The sequence below is a fragment of the Eleutherodactylus coqui genome, chromosome 6, assembly GCF_035609145.1.
Source record: "Eleutherodactylus coqui strain aEleCoq1 chromosome 6, aEleCoq1.hap1, whole genome shotgun sequence".
In the NCBI taxonomy this organism is placed as follows: Eukaryota; Metazoa; Chordata; class Amphibia; order Anura; family Eleutherodactylidae; genus Eleutherodactylus; species Eleutherodactylus coqui.
In genome coordinates this window covers 42,098,807-42,119,082 of record NC_089842.1, presented here as the reverse complement: position 1 = coordinate 42,119,082, position 20,276 = coordinate 42,098,807, and the positions used below count along the sequence as shown (strand labels likewise).

Here is a 20,276-nt window from a genome sequence, read left to right as displayed (position 1 = left end):
ACATGAGTTCCTCTCCCCTAATCTGAAAATGACAATGCTGGAAGAAGTAGCTATACATTGTAATCAGGGTAGAATTAGACCTTATTGTGCACATGGAGAGGACGGCTAATCAGCATCTGGGGAGCGTGCGTATAGGAACATATACCGTATGAGCTTTCATTGGACTCATCTTCAGTCTGTCCCTGCAAAGGGTCAAAAGTAAGATTTGCAAAACCACTAAACCGATCGGTATAAGTGACAGATTGCTGAAATCAGGGCGTCCATCACTATGCCCTGCAGCCTGGACGGCTTAGAGAACCTGATTTCCTTTAAATATACAGAAAATGTTGAGTAATTTTGCAGATTCTTTACTCCAGTCACATCCAAAGCAGCAGTTTAGCTCTACTCTATGAGATCTAACAATCAAGCACTAATTGTATCACTTCACCTGCTCTCCGATAACACCAAAGCTCTGAAATTAGCGTAACACGGACCGAAATAAGACATGCTGTGATTTTTTTTAGGCACGTGTTTGAATAGCTCTGGAGTTTCAGCACTGAGTATTAAGCGTGCAAAAAATATGTGTGTGAGGGCTCCTTCATACAAGCGTGTGCATTTTTACGGTTGCCCACGCACGCGCCGTTAAATCGCGTGAATGAAGGAAAAACACGTTCAAGTCCCGAGCTTAATTGGCATTTTCTCGTCCATTCACACGGCCATGTGCGACGTATTAGCGAAAAAACCCCTCGCTCGGCATAAATCCTCGAAATGACTTCTAATGCCTGCATAGAGGAATCCAATGCCTCAGATGGTCGTGTTTTTTCGGCCGGCAGGAAAAGACGTCTAGAAACACTTGTGTGAATAAAGCCGAAGGGCATCCAATAACGAGCGTAAGCGCATGTACACTCGCTATCGCAAGATGTATATATGCTATGCAGGATGCAGATCGGGGGCTATTGGGCACATATTGGTGCATTTTACTGAACTTTTTTGCGCTTTGGGGACTGCTGGTCTCGGCAGCGCCATGTTCGAGTAGGCGGGGCAGCCTACTTAGTAAGCAGGTCAGCTAACTCAGTAGGCGCAGTCGTGGGCCTTCTGTACGCAATTGCACACCAAAATAGAGCATACCGTGTTTTTTTCCCCAAACTCGAAATGTGCGCATGAAAAACACGTGAAGGAACCTATTTAATTCAATGGGTTCTATTCACTGCGTATTCGTCGCACACACATTTTGCATTGTAGAAGCACTTGAGTGAGGCCACCCCAGTGCACAGACAAAATACACTCGTACTCCAATACAGAGCAAGATATTGAAAGAAAAGGGTCTACAAAGTTGCAGATCTCTTTGTGCAACTTTAAAGCATTGAAATGTTGTAAGTGAGCGTTAAAGGGATTGGCCAGCTGTAAGCTAATGATGGCCTATCCATAAGATGGGTCAACAATAGTAGATTGGCTGGGGTCTGTCAGGCGGGACCCCTGCTGATCAGTTGTTTGCCGGGCTGGCTTCTGCAGGCCGCTCTGTTCTAAGAGCTCCTTCACATGGGCGTATATGCACGCACAGAGAAAAGAACCTATTGATTTCAATAGGTTCATACAAATCTTATTTTCTTGTGCGTCTAAAAAAGTAGAACATGCTGTATTTTGTGCACATTTGTGTACCAAATGTCCCTATTGAAGAATATGGGGGGTGCACAAATGCACACGTAATACACAGTGAATTCAGTGAGAAAATTAACACATCTGGACCTCAATAGGCATTTAAATCAGGACGTGTTCCTCTGCTTGTGCAAATAAAGATGCCCTGTACATTAATATGTGTTGATAAGCTCACAAACCTACCTTGTTCATAGTGCAACTACAATGCACCGAAGCGTGCGCAATTGCGCATATTCGTGTGTGACGCCGCCTTAACTGTAGTGCTCATTCACTGAAAAATTGCCCTAAAACTCAACCTTTATTCATGTTTATCTAAAAACTGTGGGCTAAGGACTAACAAGACGAACAAAACAAACAAGATACCACAATTGTGGATCAAGGCGGACCGTACAATGCAGTCCTTCCAGAAAAAAGAAAAGATATGCAGAAAGATGGGAGTGACGGTCGTACACCTCCTATAATATGAGGGTAATAATAACAAAAACAACCAGAGACCCCTAAGGATACGGTCCTGGTTGCCTAATCAGTCACTCCCACACTAAAATGTAACCTCTAGTACGGAGCGGGACGGTGTCTGATTTAACAGAGATGAACCCTTTAGGCAGTGATTCTAGAGCCCAGGAAAAACCTGGAGCTATGACTGATGTTGGAGTTGCCCATTTGGTGGATTGACCCAGCTGGAGTAGCCGAACAACATATTTCACCTGTCAGAGCAAAAGAAGATTGATAGAACTCTAAACAGTGTATCAGAATTCAAAAGCATGGTCAAAGACTCCTAGAAGGGATCCGACCATGCAAACAAATGAGGAGGTTCAAGGTGGTTCGACGTGTTTCAGTTGGACCTACAACTCATCAGGAACCATAAGGTTTAATGTCATAAGAGGAGGGTGTCTGAGATATAGAGAACCCCTACAAAGTAATGCCCTTGGACCATGCCAAGATAAGCCATGATAACAGAAGGTATAATGACCCTCAATAAGAAGCAACAGCTACATCTAGGCTGAGAAAAAAGCAAATGCTCTAATGCTCTATGCCCTAATCGACAATAGTAAAGCAACCACTATTACTGGATCCCTACCATAGTCTAAGCAGAGGAACCCAGAATTCTAATCTAAACTCCTAAGAAAAAGGGTACAATCCCCTACTATGATGCACGATAGGTGATAGAAAGAGTGAGTAGCAAGACCGCCAGCCAAGATTGTGGAGTGGCGACTGTATACCAGAACTGGAGTCACTCCAGTTTTAAATAGCCCAGACTATGCTTAGTCCAGCCCCAAAAGTGGGTATTCCATGGCATTAGCAAGCCAGCCGCCTCTGGAGGAACGTCCAATGGGGGCCCGTCGCCTTGGAAACCTAGAAGCTTCTATCCACATAAACAACTCCTGCAGAACATCAATTAGCTGTGTCTCCCCACAAGCGACAAGCCCACCCCAACGAGTCAATCAGCGCCTGTGAGGAGTAGGAGTTCCAATGGAGGGGAAGGCGCTGCTTATTTAAGCCATGCCCTCTTACGTCAATGCCAGAGACGTGCAGATAACACTAAGTAGGTGTAATCACTCATTGGTAATTGATTATACAACAACTTAATACCTCCTCTAAGCCAGAGGATGGACACCTAGAGATAAATAACTGCATGCGAGATGTAATCTAATCCTGATTTGTAGCGCCGTCACTCATAGGCACACCCCCTGACGTAGATCTGAGGGACACATGACTTACCAACATGTCCTGCACCCTTAATAACGTCAACACACAAACCCTGCCCAGGACTCCTGTCGACCAGCCCCCTATATCTGGTCCCGTGTCAACTGTAGAGCCCAGGTTTGGTGTTACAAGCATTCATTTCAATAGGAACTTGGCCGCAATACCAAGCCTGCCCACTACAGTAAGAACGGAGCTGCCTTCATCCTGCAGAAATCGGTTTAGTATATGAGCACAGCGGCCCAGAAAAGTGCTTGCAAACGGACTTCTGTCATGCAAAGGATAGGTCATCACCAGTTTACAACTAGATAGCTCCTTACCTGAAGGATGGTGATGAGTGTCTTCAGTGATCTGTGACGCTGTGACTGCTGCTGCAATAATAAATTGTAAAAAATGCTAACTAGGATCAGATCGGTAGAAGACAAGAAAATAACGGGAAGAAAAAACAGATGTCACTACAAACAGCAGGAAGGATCCTAAAATTAGAAGAGGAACTCAACGATATTTATAAGACCCCATTACCACGGCTGTATGCGTAAAACGCTGCCTGGATCACGTAGCGTTTTACCAGCCTGTTGAGCTGGCCATTGCTGCGTACGCCATGAGTGCATTGTGCATGACAACGTATCTCACACTCACAGTCATGCGCAGCCGGACTTGTTTCTTTTTTTTATTCCCTGCTCTGTCTCATAGCGAATATCATTCTGTAAAAGAATATGCTCTGAATAAAAACCCTGTCCGAAACATAGAAGCGCAATTTTGGAAAATAATTTTATCCATGAAATTTAAATAAAACACTGTTTTTAGGTTGGAATCCACGGACGTGCTCGAGACTTTGTTACTATTGCTCTTCCCGGTGTACCTGACCCTGTCTGTGCATGCAGTGAGCTGGTGTTTGGAGTTGTGTTTGTTGGACAAGTTGTAAAAAGTGTCCAAAAACACATTATAAATGTGGTGCAAACCTTGTAAGAGTGGCAAATTTTCAATTGCAAATCTGCCCCAGTGTGTTTTCTTCCTGGCACTCGAGTTCCACTTATAGAGTCCTGGATCAGATTCACATATTACTGGGAGGGGCTGGTGAGGACACAGCAGTCATGGTGCACATTGGCACCAATGACAAAGTCAGATGTAAGTGGGAGGTCTTTAAAAACTATTGGCTTAGTTTAAGCCAGAAATTAGCAAAAATTTAGTGCAAATTTTGGCAGACAATTTAAGTAAGTTGTCAGAGAAGTTGTAAAAAGTGTCTGAAGTACAGAGTAAATGTAACGTAAAGAGTGTTCAACAGTTTTCTGGCACATTGTGCCCCACAAAACTGTTGGATTTTCAATAGTAAATCTGCCACGCTGTATATTTTCCAAATCAATGGATTGTGGTCGGCACAGATATTTGTGCTGTAGGCACTATATGCCGTCATTGCCCATCCCCCAGTATTCTGTACATTCCGTGCCTGTCCATCACTTACGTAATGTATGGAAGCTGTATGAGGCTGTGAGGTTTCCTGGCTTCAGAGTCTTGTGCCTCACGACACATGTGGCTCTTGATGTATGTGACACCGCGCTGACTTTTAGGCTGCTGATGGCTGTGCACCGCCCGTCACTCTCTAGCTTGCGTTTGTGATGACCTTCAAAACACAGGAGAAACCAATGAGAGACCTGGAGATGCTGGGGAACATTAATTACTGGTGTTGGGAGAAAAGTCCGGTGTTAGTTGTGTCTTTTTTTGGTGCAAATCAGTGTAGACAGGTTGAACCCCATGATGTCATTGAGGTTCGGGGTTTTATATGGAGGTGTACCAGGAGCCAATCCAGCTCCGTACAATGCATGGGCCCATTGTTTCTCACAGCTGACACCTGCCGACAACAGCCGCGATCAGCGCTCACGCGTATGGACGGCAGTGGCACCGCTTGTCATGTTTAAACTGAAGAAAGGAGGAAAAGCTGCCAGAACTTCCCTCAATGCCCAAAGTCTACTAAACCAAGAAAATCCACTTCATAGTACATAATACAAGAAAAGAGAAATAATTACATTAGTCTTCCCACTCATAATGGCTCACTTTGCATTATTACTTCATCTTGTAGGTGTACGATAAACAGGATGATTGTAACCATAAAGTAACAAGGGCTCTTCATAACTGTCTGCAGCGGCTTGACTGGGGGCATTGTGGCTCAAACTAGGGGCAATGTGGCTCAGATTACTGGTGCTATGGCCATCATTGTTATGGTACTACTGTGGCTGACCCTGAGGGTCCTGTGGCAGGTTTTGGGGGTGTTGTGTGCATTCCAGGGGTCTCACCGACTACTTCTGTGTGGTCATTGATCAGCCAGGTCAGTCTGGGGCAGGGGCGGCCGCCTGATGTGGAGCAGATAAGATGATATTTCTCCTTCCGGCTTTTCCCAGAAATTCTGACAACTTCTATGGAAGGTGGAGATGGCGCAGCTGGAATATAATCATAACTCATTACTACTGACAGCAGAGAGAGTGTTACTATGAACAATATCAAATATTACAATGTTACTTGACAACGGCATATGAAGAAGATACTCTCGGTCAGTCTTGAGAAAGCTAAAACAGTTGAACCCCGTTTCAGGTCGAACTTTGCTAAAAGTTTGGTTCAGAGCGAACCCGATTGTTGGGTGGTTCATCTGAACGGAACCAACTAAGATACCTCCTCCTAGGTTAAGACCTCATGCCCACAGGCGGATTTTTGCTGTGGAATCCGGAGCGGGTGTTCGTTGTCCGTGTGCTTTTAGACAAAGTGGTTTTTGTTTGTGTTTGTGGTTGCTGAAGTTTACACCTCCATGCAAAGTTGTTGGTTAGTTGTGGATACACGATTTCCTGTTTATAACAGACGATAATCAACCAGTGACTATTTTTAGGTGAGCTGAAATAACTAGCGAATAGTGAAGCAATTATAGCTCGTCCTGGAGCCCGCTGAGAGATTGGGTGTGGCTTGTAGTCGAAGCTGCAAGAGAGTTCTGCAGTCTGTTGCGAGATGTGGTGCATTTGAGAGCACTGAGCTTCTGTAACTCCCTAAAGAGTTAAGTTGTTTTGAAGATGGGAAACCTGAGGTTCTGGTGACCTGCGCTGGCCAGTTTGAAAAATTGCAGCGAGATTTTTCCACCTATGTACTTTGCTGGGATTGGCTGTTGGGAGGTCACATGTTGGAAGGTTCTAGAATGATGAAGAGAAGTAAGTAAGGACTGAGCATGCTCACTGGGAAACTTCCAGTGTCATGATAGCCCTGATGTAAAAGTTGACAGGGACCGTTTAGGGAGTGGAGGTGCTGCTATGTGCTGCCTGGGAGACACAGCAGAGATTGTAAGGGTGCAAAGTAGCAAGACCGGAAAGTAGTGCTGCAGATCCACAGTCTGCAGAGAGCACCAGATCTGCGATAGGGACTGATCAAGGAGCTACTGCTGTACTGGCTAAGTGAATACTGGGATCCAGGGGGAGAAACCATGTAGTGGCTAAAGAGAGCACAGAATTGTGCTGTAGAGCAATGGATTAAGACCAAAAGCTATAATGAGGAGTTGTAAGTGAGGCCGGCCTCAGTAAAACTGCTAGGTGTGCAAACTGCAAGGGACAATACGCTAGTAGGCCTGCTATAGTAAGGGCAAATATTGCGAACATTAACATTGTGGCAATTCCAGGTCTTGAATCCAGGATATGGACGGTGTTACTTAAAGGGAGATACGCCCTTGGATACTAAGACCAGCTTTCCTAAAGAATTGTGTTGGGGTAGTTATCACGGTAGTAAAGTTGTGCTTGTATTCTGCCATACGGCCTCATTAATTATCGAGTGTAATTAACAATGTCCACAAAGTATTACTCTTATTACATAATGCTCATAAATTATTATTGATTCTAGGATTCAGTTAGCTGTAGCTAGCGGCAGGTGAAGCTGCGCCATAGGTTAATCATTTACTGTTAATACACTATTTTCTATAGTATAGTAACAGGAGTGCTGGCGAAAGCTGCGGCGTATACGCTGGACAGCAAGAGTAACAAACAGAGAAGTGCTGAATCATATAAGACCCAATATATCACTGGAGGGGAAGATGACGGACTCAGGCTCACGTATTTTGGCCATGTAATGTGAGCAGAGTCGCTAGAGACATCTGTAATGCTTGGACAGATCAGTGGCAAAAGAAGACCTGACCGCCAAAGGACATGATGGCCGATACTGTCATAGCTGATACTGGCATGGATATCACACAACTAAACGAAGCAGTGCAAAACCGAAAAACATGGAGGGACGGAGCCTTTAGGGTCACCGAGGGTCGTGAACGACGAAACCGCTAACAACAACAACATACTATTTTCTACTTGCATTTCTTACTTCGTAAATAAATATTGCCTAATTTTGTAACTCCTTCTTCTGCATCATATCCTAAATCTGCGTCGCCATACTACCACCTGCAACAAAGCCCTGCCGCTACAGACTGTAAAGCTCAGAGTATCGGCCGCCAACCTGCTGTATTGTTGTAGGGAGTGAAAGCCTTTACACTATAGAGAGTGCGAGTGCAAACCATTGTAAACCGTCAAAACTGTTCCTGGAGCCAGGCTGGGTCTGCTTGCTATTTAAAGAGACTAGAACTTGATCCCACAAGCAGTTAAAGATCAAGACCGTGTCGCCAAGCCCCGAAACTGTGTTGCAAAGTTTTGAAACTGTGTGCCAAATTAGAACGACTGTACCTTTTATTGTGCTGCCGAGTAAAGACTGTTACTTTTCCCCGCCACGTATGTGTCATCTCTTAACCTACAGGGTCCCACACGTCTCTAGATATAGCTGTGTGATACACCAGGAGGGGAGCCTTTACTACCGCCCTCTCTGTACACCCCTACAGTGACCCAGAGCTGATGTAATGCTGTTTGTTCTGACACATAAGATTTTCCCCCAGCACTGATCTCAGGTACTTTCCACCAGCGACAGCTTCGTCTTTCTAGTGTCAGGAGCTTCACTTTCAGCATCGGTAGCCACTGTACAGATGTCGCTTTGTGGCTTCATTTGCAGAACTTTTTTTTTTTTGTTAAGAAAGTTTGAAGAAGTTTCATATTTTGAAACACAGTGTCACAAGTAACCTGACTGCCCGTGACTTCAGTCGCTGCAAAGGGGGAAATTCATGTTGTCTTGTCTCATTCTGAAACCAAAACTTACCCAATACCGAGACGTGGACTGTCTTGTTCTGCACTGGGGAGCTGTAATACAGGCAGGAGTATATCCCTTCATCTGCCCTTGTTATATTGGACAGACGGATAATCAGCTTATTTGTTGACGATTCTACTAGCTGGTGTCTTCTGTCTTTTAAAACTGTAATGACAAGGAACCTAATAAGCATATCAATATAATGAGAGAAATGCCTTTATAAGCCTAGAAAAGTCATAGTGTGAGAATGGGAAGTGCGTGGTCTTCCCTGTCGTTCTTAGGCCTCATGTGAACCATTGGATTCATGTGAATGAGGCCTAAATGTGGTTGTGGTATTCTATTCATGAACTTAGAAAGCCATGATGAGTAATGCCCCTTTTACACAGGCATATACATTTTTGCGCATGCCTCTGCACAACGTATTTGCACTATGTACGAGACATTTGTAAACATGTATCAGGGTATTTTACTATCATTTTTGCGCAAGCAGGGCATGTTCATTTGCTTGTGGTAGACAAACTCCCCGATGTAAGTGGCTAATTAGGCTAATGAGTTCCAGATGTGATCTTTTTTTTCGCCCCCCAGGTCCAATTTTTTTTGTGCGCATGCATAATTGGGAAATGAGAGCAAAACCATTGAAATCAGTAGGTTCTATTTTCTGGGTATTGCGTGCATAAAACTTATGCGTGCAAATACGCTCAAGTGAGGCGGCCCTAAGGGCCCCTTCACACATTTTATTTGCGTACGTACATGCGAGTCCAATACACAAAGAATAGGACCCATTGATTTCAATGGGTGCGTTCTCACCTATGCTCTATTTTTGTATGCATTTGCATAGCAAAGGTCCCCTTATGAGTCTTTGGGTGTGAGCAAATGTGCAATCAATTCTGAGGGAAAACGGACACATCTGGAACTCACTAGGCTAAATAGACTTTAAATTCATGGCAGGGGTGTGTCCATGTGAAGTGGTCCTGCAAGCGCAAAAGATACAGTAAAATGCACCAAAACACACGCAAAAGTGCATCATTCATAGTGCAAATGCGTTGCACTTGCGCGCATTTTTGCGCATACACTGGCGTGAAGTGGCTTTATTACACAGGCTGATAAATCAGTAGAGTGTAAATGCTCGCCTCAACTGAACGATGAATGAGCATGCAGAAAACTGAATGACTGATCGTTCTGTGTAAACAGGCAGTTGATGACTAAGAATGACTGCCTGATTACTGTGAATAGAGGCAGGTGGGCCAAAACGATCCTTAGGGCTCCTTTAGATGGGTGCTGCAATTTTCAATTGGCTGCGTCATGGCCACAGCGCGGCCGAAAATCACATGAATGAGAGGCAGCCGTGAGCAAGTTACAGCTGAATCTCCCATTTATGTGCCTAGGTGCGGCAAGTATACGTCGAGCCCGGGATACCGTCAGGCAGGGAGAGAGAGTTTAACTCAGCTAAACTCACTCCCCCTCTCCGGCCTTTGCCAGCTGTTGGGAAAAGGAGGTAGGATGGAATGGGGCGGGAGCTAGTCTGCTAAACTCCCGCCCTGTTCCGCTCCCTCTCTTTGCCAACAGCCGGCAAGGAGCGGAGAGGGGGAGGGAGTTTAGCAGAGACGCCGCTAAATTCCCTCCCACCTCCCTTTTCCGGCAGCTCTCATAGGCTCCCATAGGAGTCTATGGGATTGGCCAACGTATTCTGGACGAATAGATAGGTGTAGAACTATCTTTTCTGGCCGGTGTAAAAACGGCCAAAATGCGCACCGTATGCGCGGTCTTTTCGGGCCAGACATTTTTACGCACTGGAAAATTGGCCATCTGAACTGATGTATTGGAATCCAATGCAGGGGTGTTACTATAGAGGATGCAGGGGATGCGGTTGCACCCAGGCCCAGGAGCCTTAGGGGGCCCATAATAGGAAACCCAGTACTATGAGTAAAGCATTATAGTTGGGGGCCCTGTTACAAGTTTTGCATCGGGGCCCGGGAGCTTCAAGTTACGCCTCTGATCCAATGCATGAGATGGTGAAAACACAGCCGATATACACTCGTGTGAATAAGCCTGTAGTCCAATCTGCCTCCATTCACTGAGTGATGATCGTGCCTGTGTAGTAATGATTATTGTTGACGCTTCTGTGCCGACAGATAATCTTGTGTAAAAGGGCCCCAAGACTATTTGCAGTCTGTCACTCTCACTATTGTATCAGAAAAGCATTATTTCTTTAAAGATCCAAATTTATTAGATATCAATGAAAAACATGAGAGACAGAATTCATCATCAGTACACATCGGCAGAATTAAAGGGGTTTTCTATTGATCTGGCGCCCGCTACAACACACAGGGGTACAGAGCAGAGGCAGCTAGCACTGACCACTGTGTAGTGGACGGTTCTGCTCATTGCAGGCACAGCTCTCATTGATTTCATATATGTGTGCCAGCCACGACACAGGCTACTATTTCACCCTGTATAAACGCCCCAATAGTTCTTTCAGCGACCGTGAAAATGAACAAGTGAAGAACACTCACTGTGTATAAAATGACACAGTCGTTCGTGCGCCAACAACTAACTTTAGTGACCATTTCAGACGACTATTTGGACGATACTTGTCCCACGTAAAGCCACCCTTGAAAAAAGTCTAAAAACTAAATGTGGTGCAAGACATGTATGCCTTTTACAATAAATTGCACCATAATTCTGTCCCATTTTGCTTAGTGAATCTCTCCCGTTGCGTTCTAGATTCCACTCCAGCTTGTATATATGAATATCTGTGTCGTCAGGGACTTCTGTACTCACCTTTCTCCCCATTAAAGTAACTGATGTAGCCCCTCGGTGTTAACCACTGCATGTCTGAACCATTGCTCCCCGGAAACACGCATCTCAGAGTGACGGCTGCTCCTTCCTCCACAGACAGACTTGATGTGTGAGATTCCGCTGTAAGAAAAGTTGTGGTAATGAGTCCCACCACACGGTACATACAGGATGTGCTGCACGTGAACACAAGGCTCGGATCTCACAAAAGTCTCATTAAGTGACAATAAACACATTTCTGCATTAGGCTGGGTTCACAGGGGTGCGAGCGAATTTTTGCGGAGTATTTCGCCGGCTCCAGCGTGTATTTGTGTGCGCAAATACAACACATGTTTGCACACACAAATAAATATGCACAAAATCACATTGATTTTGTACGTATATATGCAGCGAATATGCAGTTTTTCTTGGTTTATCGCATACATTTGCGCAAGCCCATCAATGCGCTCTTGCGCACATGATAGAACATGCTGCGTATATTTTCATGTGAACGCATATCGCATGAAAAAATATGGATGAAACCAATGGGTTCTATTCACTGCGTAATGTGTGGCACAATTACGCCTATGTGAACCTGGCCTAAGTGACAATAAATAAATTTCTCCATTAGAGGAACCTCATATTGTAGGAAGAACCAATGACATCATTCATTGTGCAAAGAAGCTGAAAATCAGTGACATCACTGACAGCACAAACAAACTAGGAACTAGTGACAGCAAAGAGATAGTGTAAACTTGTGACATCACTAACAGATCAGAGAAGCTGGTAACCAGTGACATCACTGACATAGGGGAAGGGTACAGGATCCAGTGACATCACTGACACTCAGAGAAGCCAGGAACCAGTGACATCACTCATTGTGCAAAGAAGCTGGAAACCAGTTTACTCAAATCAAATACGTGTTTTAGTCTTATTTCACTACCAAGATCTTTTAAGTCAGGCACTGGCGTCACGTTCAGCTAATTCAATTAGTTGTCCATATTCTGTTATCTACCTTCATCTGTGCGCAAGATTGTATAGAAAGCGCTGCACACATCGCTACTGTGACTTGGCTCTTCAGTCACCTCTTAGAAACCGCTCAGAGAGTGCAGGCCTGATCCCGCATGCCACATAAACCTGTGATATCACTAGCAGATCAGAGAAGCTGTGAATCTCATTAACATAGTAGAGAGGTCAGGAATCAGTGACATCACTGACAGCACAGAAATTATGGAAATCTGTAACACCGCTGACAGAACAGAAACGTTAGGAATTTTTAAAGGGGCTTTCCAGATTGGTACAAATACACCTGACCCTTGTTTTTTTGCAACCTGTTTCCATTCAATTGTTCTTTCTCCTATGGTGGTGCCGTAGGGTAATCAAGCACTTGCTGTCTGGGTTCCCTAATACTTCTCTCAGCTGAGGGTTTGTTAAATTGTAATCTTCTGTAAACTAAACCACCAGCAACACTAATCCCTTATAATTAGAGATGAGTGAGCACGCTTGGTAAGGGCAGTTACTCGAGTAAGCCTCGCTCATCTCGAGTAACTGCCTTCTCCTCCGAGCGTGCTCCCCAGATAATCACATTGGTATCAGTCTGGCAGTGTCAGGGCAGGCGACGGCTATTGTTGGTGATTGAGGATCTCTTGGAAAAATTACTGAAATGAAAGTGACCTTGAGTGTAGACCGGCAGCATGATGTCAGTACTGTTGTATCTTGTCTCCACCAGAAGGATGGGTGGAGACAAGATGCACGCCCACAAGCAACGCCCCCAACTGGATTGGCTGGGTGGGAGAATGGGTGGGCCTCATCTCACCTGTAAATCACCCCTCCACCGCTTGGCCATGTCCCCTTTCTGGCTCCTGCACTGTGAGTCTCCTTGCTGCCATCACATATGGCTTGCATAATGCAAGGTCATCGAGGAGACTGACAATGCCTGAGCGAGTGCGGCAGAGCACAGAGGGCTAAAGGCAGAGTGGCAGGGCCACTGACAGCTGAGGCCATGGAAAAGTCAAAGCGCCACAGATTTTGGAGCACTGACGGGAGGCTGGTGAGAACAGTCTGCGCAGTGCCGGAGCTGTAGGCAACAGCTTTCAGGAGGGGGTGTGAGGTCACAGCGTTGGAGATAGAACCGCCTGGGGAAGGGAAATCAACAATTACAGCACTGGAGGCAGGTGGGGAGATGGCAGAGCGCACCGCTGAGCTGAAGCAGACAAGCTACAAATGGAAGAGCAAACAATGGCAGTCAATGGGAGGTGCTGAGTGGACATGGCAGACAGGCGGGGGGGGGGAGGGGAGTAACACGGTTGTCATCAGCGGACATGGGAGGTCGCAGCCGGGATGTCTCAAACAGGGTACTGTTGTACCTTGTCTCCTACCAGCGCAGATGAAATTCTCGGCGGTTCCTCTGGCTTACATGCCAGAGGGACGTGTACAGCTGTCACACTGACCCTTCCCTACTAGTGTAGCCGGCCAACCCATGTCTCCACTCCCAGTACCGGTGGAGACAAGATACTACAGTATCCATGACGTCTACCCCGGCTCCGCTGTACTTAAACGGATTCCACCACAGACAAGAAGAGACGTGTATTTGCATTTGAGAAAAAAGTTTGGTATGGTGTTAGGGCCCTTTAACAAGATACAATAAATCGCTTAGATTCCTACATCTTGCTGTCATCTGAATGATTATATTGTTCAGTTTAAATGCATGCAGCGACTAAACAACAAATGAGAATTCATTCGCTTCTTGTTCATCGTTCAGTTTCTGCATGCAGAAAACTGAATGACGAAAAGACTGGCTTTTTACGATCACCGTCCGCTCCGTGTCCTTTCACTAGCAATGATTGTTCCTGTGTAGAGGCACACGAATGATTATTATCGCTGGGACGACCTGTTGGGCATCTGTGCCCGGCAGATCGTCCTGTGTAAAAGGACCCTTAGCCAATAGAAAGAAATGTGACAGTTCTCTTCTAAAAGGACATTTGGGGTGTAAATGCGCACAAAAGCAGATCATGCTGCACTCTTTTTGAGCACAAAATACGGAAGTGTGTACAAACCTATTGAAATCAATGGGTTCTATTCTATGTGTATTGCGCATGTAAATTTTACGTGTGCAAAAATGTGTGCAAACACACCCATGTGACAGAGGCCTTAGACAATTATCACTGTGGTGTTACATAGGACTGTAGATAACCTCTACAACATTATCTGCGGTGTTACATAGGACTGCAGATAATATCTACACATGCAGCAAGTTTTAATTGCCATTTATACAGGCAGATTGTCATGCAAAATTCATTTAAACGAGGACATTTGAGCGATAATTGTCGCGTCTAGATGCATACACCATCATCACTATTTGTTTGCAGTTCAGAGGTCGCTCCCTTTTAACCAGCATAAAAATCCTTGCTGGATCGCTGGCTTCTCGCTGAGTGTAAACATAGAATGTGAAGCTCTGAGCGAGATGCCAGCGGTGATCTGTATGTCTAAACGCTCTGCAAAAGCGCCAACAACCCAGTGGTAATCTTAACGCTTCAGGAGATGTTTAGCCGACTGTCGTCCTGTCTAAATAGAACATTACTAGAGATGAGCGAGTATACTCGCTAAAGGCAATAGCTTGAGCGAGCATTGCCTTTAGCGAGTACCTGCCCGCTCGAGACTGAAGGTTCGGGTGCCGGCGCAGGGGAGCGGTGAGTAGCGGCAGTCAGCAGGAGGGAGCGGGGGGGAGAGAGGGAGAGAGAGATCTTCCCTCCGTCCGCCCCGCTCTTCCCCGCAGCTCCCTGCCTGCCGACACCCGAACCTTCAGTCTCGAGCGGGCAGGTACTCGCTAAAGGCAATGCTCGCTCGAGCAATTGCCTTTAGCGAGTATACTCGCTCATCTCTAAACATTACCTTGATTGTGATATCAGGGCGCAGAAAGTAATCTTACCCTAATCTATTAAGAAGCTTTTGTTTTCTTATTATAACACAACATTGTAAAGTAAAGCCCCATTTACACTGGAAGGTGATCGCTTAAAAATTCGCTTAAACGGCAGTTTGAGTGACAATTTTCCGCAATCATCTTTACATAAACTCTTAAGTAGCTAATTGCCTACTTAAGAGTTAAATGTAGGTGGAGCGGGACAACGCTGATAACTCAGAGAACAGCAGCTGCTTTGTATATGCAAACAGCTGCTTAGTTCTCAGAGCTTTCAGCTGGTATCCCACTGAGAAGTTCGAGCGGGATACCAGCCGAAAGAATTCTATCAGCTGGTATCCCGCTGAGAACTCAGCCGCGGCGCTGATAAGAGTGTATTCGGGTGATAGTCGCCTAGCGTACAAGCAGCTGCTGATGGGGCACTGAGCGAGAAATTGCTCGTTTATCAGAGTTGCTTTGTTTTTAGCTGGACTGTCAGCCCTCTGCCTCCGCCTCCATTCACAGAGCAACTAGCGCTCCTGTGTAAAAGCATAGGAGCGATAGTCACTGGGACGTCTGTCGGCATTTATGCAACCAAAGGGGCCTTAAGAGTCAAGCTGAAGAAAAAAAATACATCTGTACTACATTATCTGTATTCAGAGAGTTATCTCTGTGGTATCTGCTGTGTTACATAGGACTGCAGGTAACATCTACTACATTATCTGTACTCAGGGAGTTATCACTATGTGGTATCTGCTGTGTTACATAGGACTGCAGGTAACATCTACTACATTATCTGTACTGGTTGCATTTGCTGTCTGGCATCCCCTGTAGAGCAGCCCTGCCCCAACACATTACCTTCCACAGGACAGAGGTACTGTGTGGCCCCTCTGACACCTGCGTCCACAGATGTGAAGCCTCTTACCTTTCACGTTGCTCAGTGTCAGCAGGACATGGAGCGCGGCCGCCACAATCATCAGTCCAGGCTCTGTGCTTCTCTCTAGTTCTGCTTCCTCTGCACTGACAGAGTATATGTGATATATGTGACTTATGGGGGCGCGGAAATTATTACAAACCCATCTGTATGTCACGCAGTTCTTTCCACCGTGAGAAAGTTACAGCTTTGTGTGACTCACCACAACTATAGTTGTGGAAAAGAGACAATCATCCTACAAAACCACTATACACCGACCCCTATGTACTGCCGGTCCACCAAACCCTATGTACTATCTACACACCAACCCCTATGTACTGCCGGTCCACCAAACCCTATGTACTATCTACACACCAACCCCTATGTACTGCCGGTCCACCAAACCCTATGTACTATCTACACACCAACCCCTATGTACTGCCGGTCCACCAAACCCTATGTACTATCTACACACCAACCCCTATGTACTGCCGGTCCACCAAACCCTATGTACTATCTACACACCAACCCCTATGTACTGCCGGTCCACCAAACCCTATGTACTATCTACACATCAACCCCTATGTACTGCTGGTCCACCAAATCCTATGTACTATCTACACACCAACCCCTATGTACTGCCAGTCCACCAAACCCTATGTACTATCTACACATCAACCCCTATGTACTGCCGGTCCACCAAACCCTATGTACTATCTACACACCAACCCCTATGTACTGCTGGTCCACCAAACCCTATGTATTATCTATACACCAAGCCCTATGTACTATCTACACAGCAACCCCTCTGTACTGCCGGTCCACCAAACCCTATGTACTATCTACACAGCAACCCCTATGTACTGCTGGTCCACCAACTCCTATGTACTATCTATACACCAACCCCTATGTACTGCCAGTCCACCGAACCCTATGTACTAGCTATACATTAAACCCTATGTACTGCCGGTCCTCCAAACCCTATGTACTGCTGGTCCACCAAACCCTATGTACTATCTTCACACCAACCCCTATGTACTGCCGGTCCACCAAACCCTATGTACTAGCTACACACCAACCCCTATGTACTGCCGGTCAACCAAACCCTATGTACTATCTACACACCAACCCCTATGTACTGCCGTTTCACCAAACCCTATGTACTATCTACACACCAACCCCTATGTACTATCTACACACCAACCCATAAGTACTGCCGGTCCACCAAACCCTATGTATTGTCTACACACCAACCCCTATTTACTGCCGGTCCACCGAACCCTCTGTACTGCCGGTCCACCAAACCCTATGTACTATCTACACACCAACCCCTATGTACTGCTGGTCCAACGAACCCTATGTACTATCTACACACTAACCTCTATGTACTGCCGGTCTACCAAACACTATGTACTATCTACACACCAACCCCTATGTACTGCCGGTCCACCAAACCCTATGTACTAGCTACACACCAACCCCTATGTAATGCTGGTCAACCAAACCCTATGTACTATCCACACCAACCACTATGCACTGCCGGTCCACAAAACCCTATGTGCTATCTATACACCAACCCCTATGTACTGCCGGTCCACCAAACCCTATGTACTAGCTACACACCTACCCCTATGTACTGCTGGTCCACCAAACCCTATGTACTATCTACACACCAACCCCTATGTACTGCAGGTCCACCAAACCCTATGTACAATCTACACACCAACCCATATGTACTGCCGGTCCACCAAACCCTATGTACTATCTACACACCAACCCCTATGTACTGCCGGTCCACCAAACCCTATGTACTATTCACACACCAACCCCTATGTACTATCTACACACCAACCCCTATGTACTGCCGGTCCACCGAACCCTCTGTACTGCCGGTCTACCAAACCCTATGTACTATCTACACACCAACCCATATGTACTGCCGGTCCAACGCACCCTATGTACTATCTACACACCAACCCCTATGTACTGCCGGTCCGCCAAACCCTATGTACTATCTATACACCAACCCCTATGTACTGCCGTTCCGCCAAACCCTATGTACTATCTACACACCAACCCCTATGTACTGCTGGTCAACCAAACCCTATGTACTATCTACACACCAACCCCTATGTACTGCCGGTCCACCAAACCCTATGTACTATCTACACACCAACCCCTATGTACTGCCGGTCCATCAAACCCTATGTACTATGTACACACCAACCCCTATGTACTGCCGGTCCACCGAACCCTATGTACTGCTGGTCCACCAAACCCTATGTACTATCTTCACACCAACCCCTATGTACTGCCAGTCCACCAAACCCTATGTACTAGCTACACACCAACCCCTATGTACTGCCGGTCAACCAAACCCTATGTACTATCTACACACCAACCCCTATGTACTGCCGTTTCACCAAACCCTATGTACTATCTACACACTAACCCCTATGTACTATCTACACACCAACCCATATGTACTGCCGGTCCACCAAACCCTATGTATTATCTACACACCAACCCCTATGTACTGCCGGTCCACCAAACCCTATGTACTATCTACACAAAACCCCCTATGTACTATCTACACACCAACCCCTATGTACTGCCGGTCCATCGAACCCTCTGTACTGCCGGTCCACCAAACCCTATGTACTATCTACACACCAACCCCTATGTACTGCCGGTCCAACGAACCCTATGTACTATCTACACACCAACCTCTATGTACTGCCGGTCTACCAAACCCTATTTACTATCTACACACCAACCCCTATGTACTGCCGGTCCACCAAACCCTATGTACTAGCTACACACCAACCCTTACGTAATGCTGGTCAACCAAACCCTATGTACTATCCACACCAACCCCTATGCACTGCTGGTCCACAAAACCCTATGTGCTATCTATACACCAACCCCTATGTACTGCCGGTCCGCCAAACCCTGTGTACTAGCTACACACCTACCCCTATGTACTGCTGGTCCACCAAACCCTATATACTATCTACACACCAACCCCTATGTACTGCCGGTCAATGAAACACTATGTACTATCTACACACCAACCCCTATGTACTGCTGGTCCACCAAACCCTATGTACAATCTATACACCAACCCATATGTACTGCCGGTCCACCAAACCCTATGTACTATCTACACACCAACCCCTATGTACTGCCGGTCCACCAAACCCTATGTACTATTCACACACCAACCCCTATGTACTATCTATACACCAACCCCTATGTACTGCCGGTCCACCGAACCCTCTGTACTGCTGGTCCAACGCACCCTATGTACTATCTACACACCAACTCCTATGTACTACCGGTCCGCCAAACCCTATGTACTATCTACACACCAACCCCTATGTACTGCCGGTCCGCCAAACCCTATGTACTATCTACACACCAACCCCTATGTACTGCCGGTCCGCCAAACCCTATGTACTATCTACACACCAACCCCTATGTACTGCTGGTCCGCCAAACCCTATGTACTATCTACACACCAACCCCTATGTACTGCTGGTCAACCAAACCCTATGTACTATCTACACACCAACCCCTATGTACTGCCGGTCCACCAAACCCTATGTACTATCTACACACTAACCCCTATGTACTGCCGGTCCATCAAACCCTATGTACTATGTACACACCAACCCCTATGTACTGCCGGTCCACCGAACCCTATGCACTATCTACACACCAACCCCTATATACTGCCGATCCACCGAACCCTATGTACTATCTACACACCAACCCCTATGTACTGCCGGTCTGCCAAATCCTATGTACTATCTACAAACCAACCCCTATGTACTGCCGGTCCACCAACCCCTATGTACTATCTACAAACCAACCCCTATGTACTGCCGGTCCACCAACCCCTATGTATTATCTACACACCAAACTCTATGTACTATCTATACACCAAGCCCTATGTACTGCCGGTCCACCTAATCCTATGTACTGTCTATACACTAAACCCTATATACTGTGTCCACATACTAGACACCACACCATCAGTAATCATTATATACACACCAACCCCTATGTACTGCAGGGCCACCGAACCCTATGTACTATCTATACACCAAACATTATATACTGTGTCCACATACTAGACACTACACTGTGAGTGCTAATGTGTCCTTCAGTCCTTATGAGATGTTACCTGAAACAACAGATATGACAACT

The 20,276-nt window shown here is 46.0% G+C and overlaps 1 protein-coding gene across 1 annotated transcript in view; it reads right to left on the bottom strand.

The window, feature by feature from the left end:
- Window positions 1-16,156, bottom strand: part of CRTAM (cytotoxic and regulatory T cell molecule) — a 33,609-nt gene extending 17,453 nt beyond the window's left edge. The window contains exons 1-6 of the mRNA XM_066572669.1: window positions 16,077-16,156; window positions 11,263-11,400; window positions 8,494-8,646; window positions 5,628-5,771; window positions 4,799-4,957; window positions 3,657-3,707 (exon numbers count right to left, since the gene is read on the bottom strand). Coding sequence (XP_066428766.1) covers window positions 3,657-3,707; window positions 4,799-4,957; window positions 5,628-5,771; window positions 8,494-8,646; window positions 11,263-11,400; window positions 16,077-16,128 — 697 coding nt within the window. The 5' untranslated portion in view covers window positions 16,129-16,156. The remainder of the gene's footprint in view (window positions 1-3,656; window positions 3,708-4,798; window positions 4,958-5,627; window positions 5,772-8,493; window positions 8,647-11,262; window positions 11,401-16,076) is intronic.
- Between the last annotated feature and the right edge of the window lie 4,120 nt (window positions 16,157-20,276).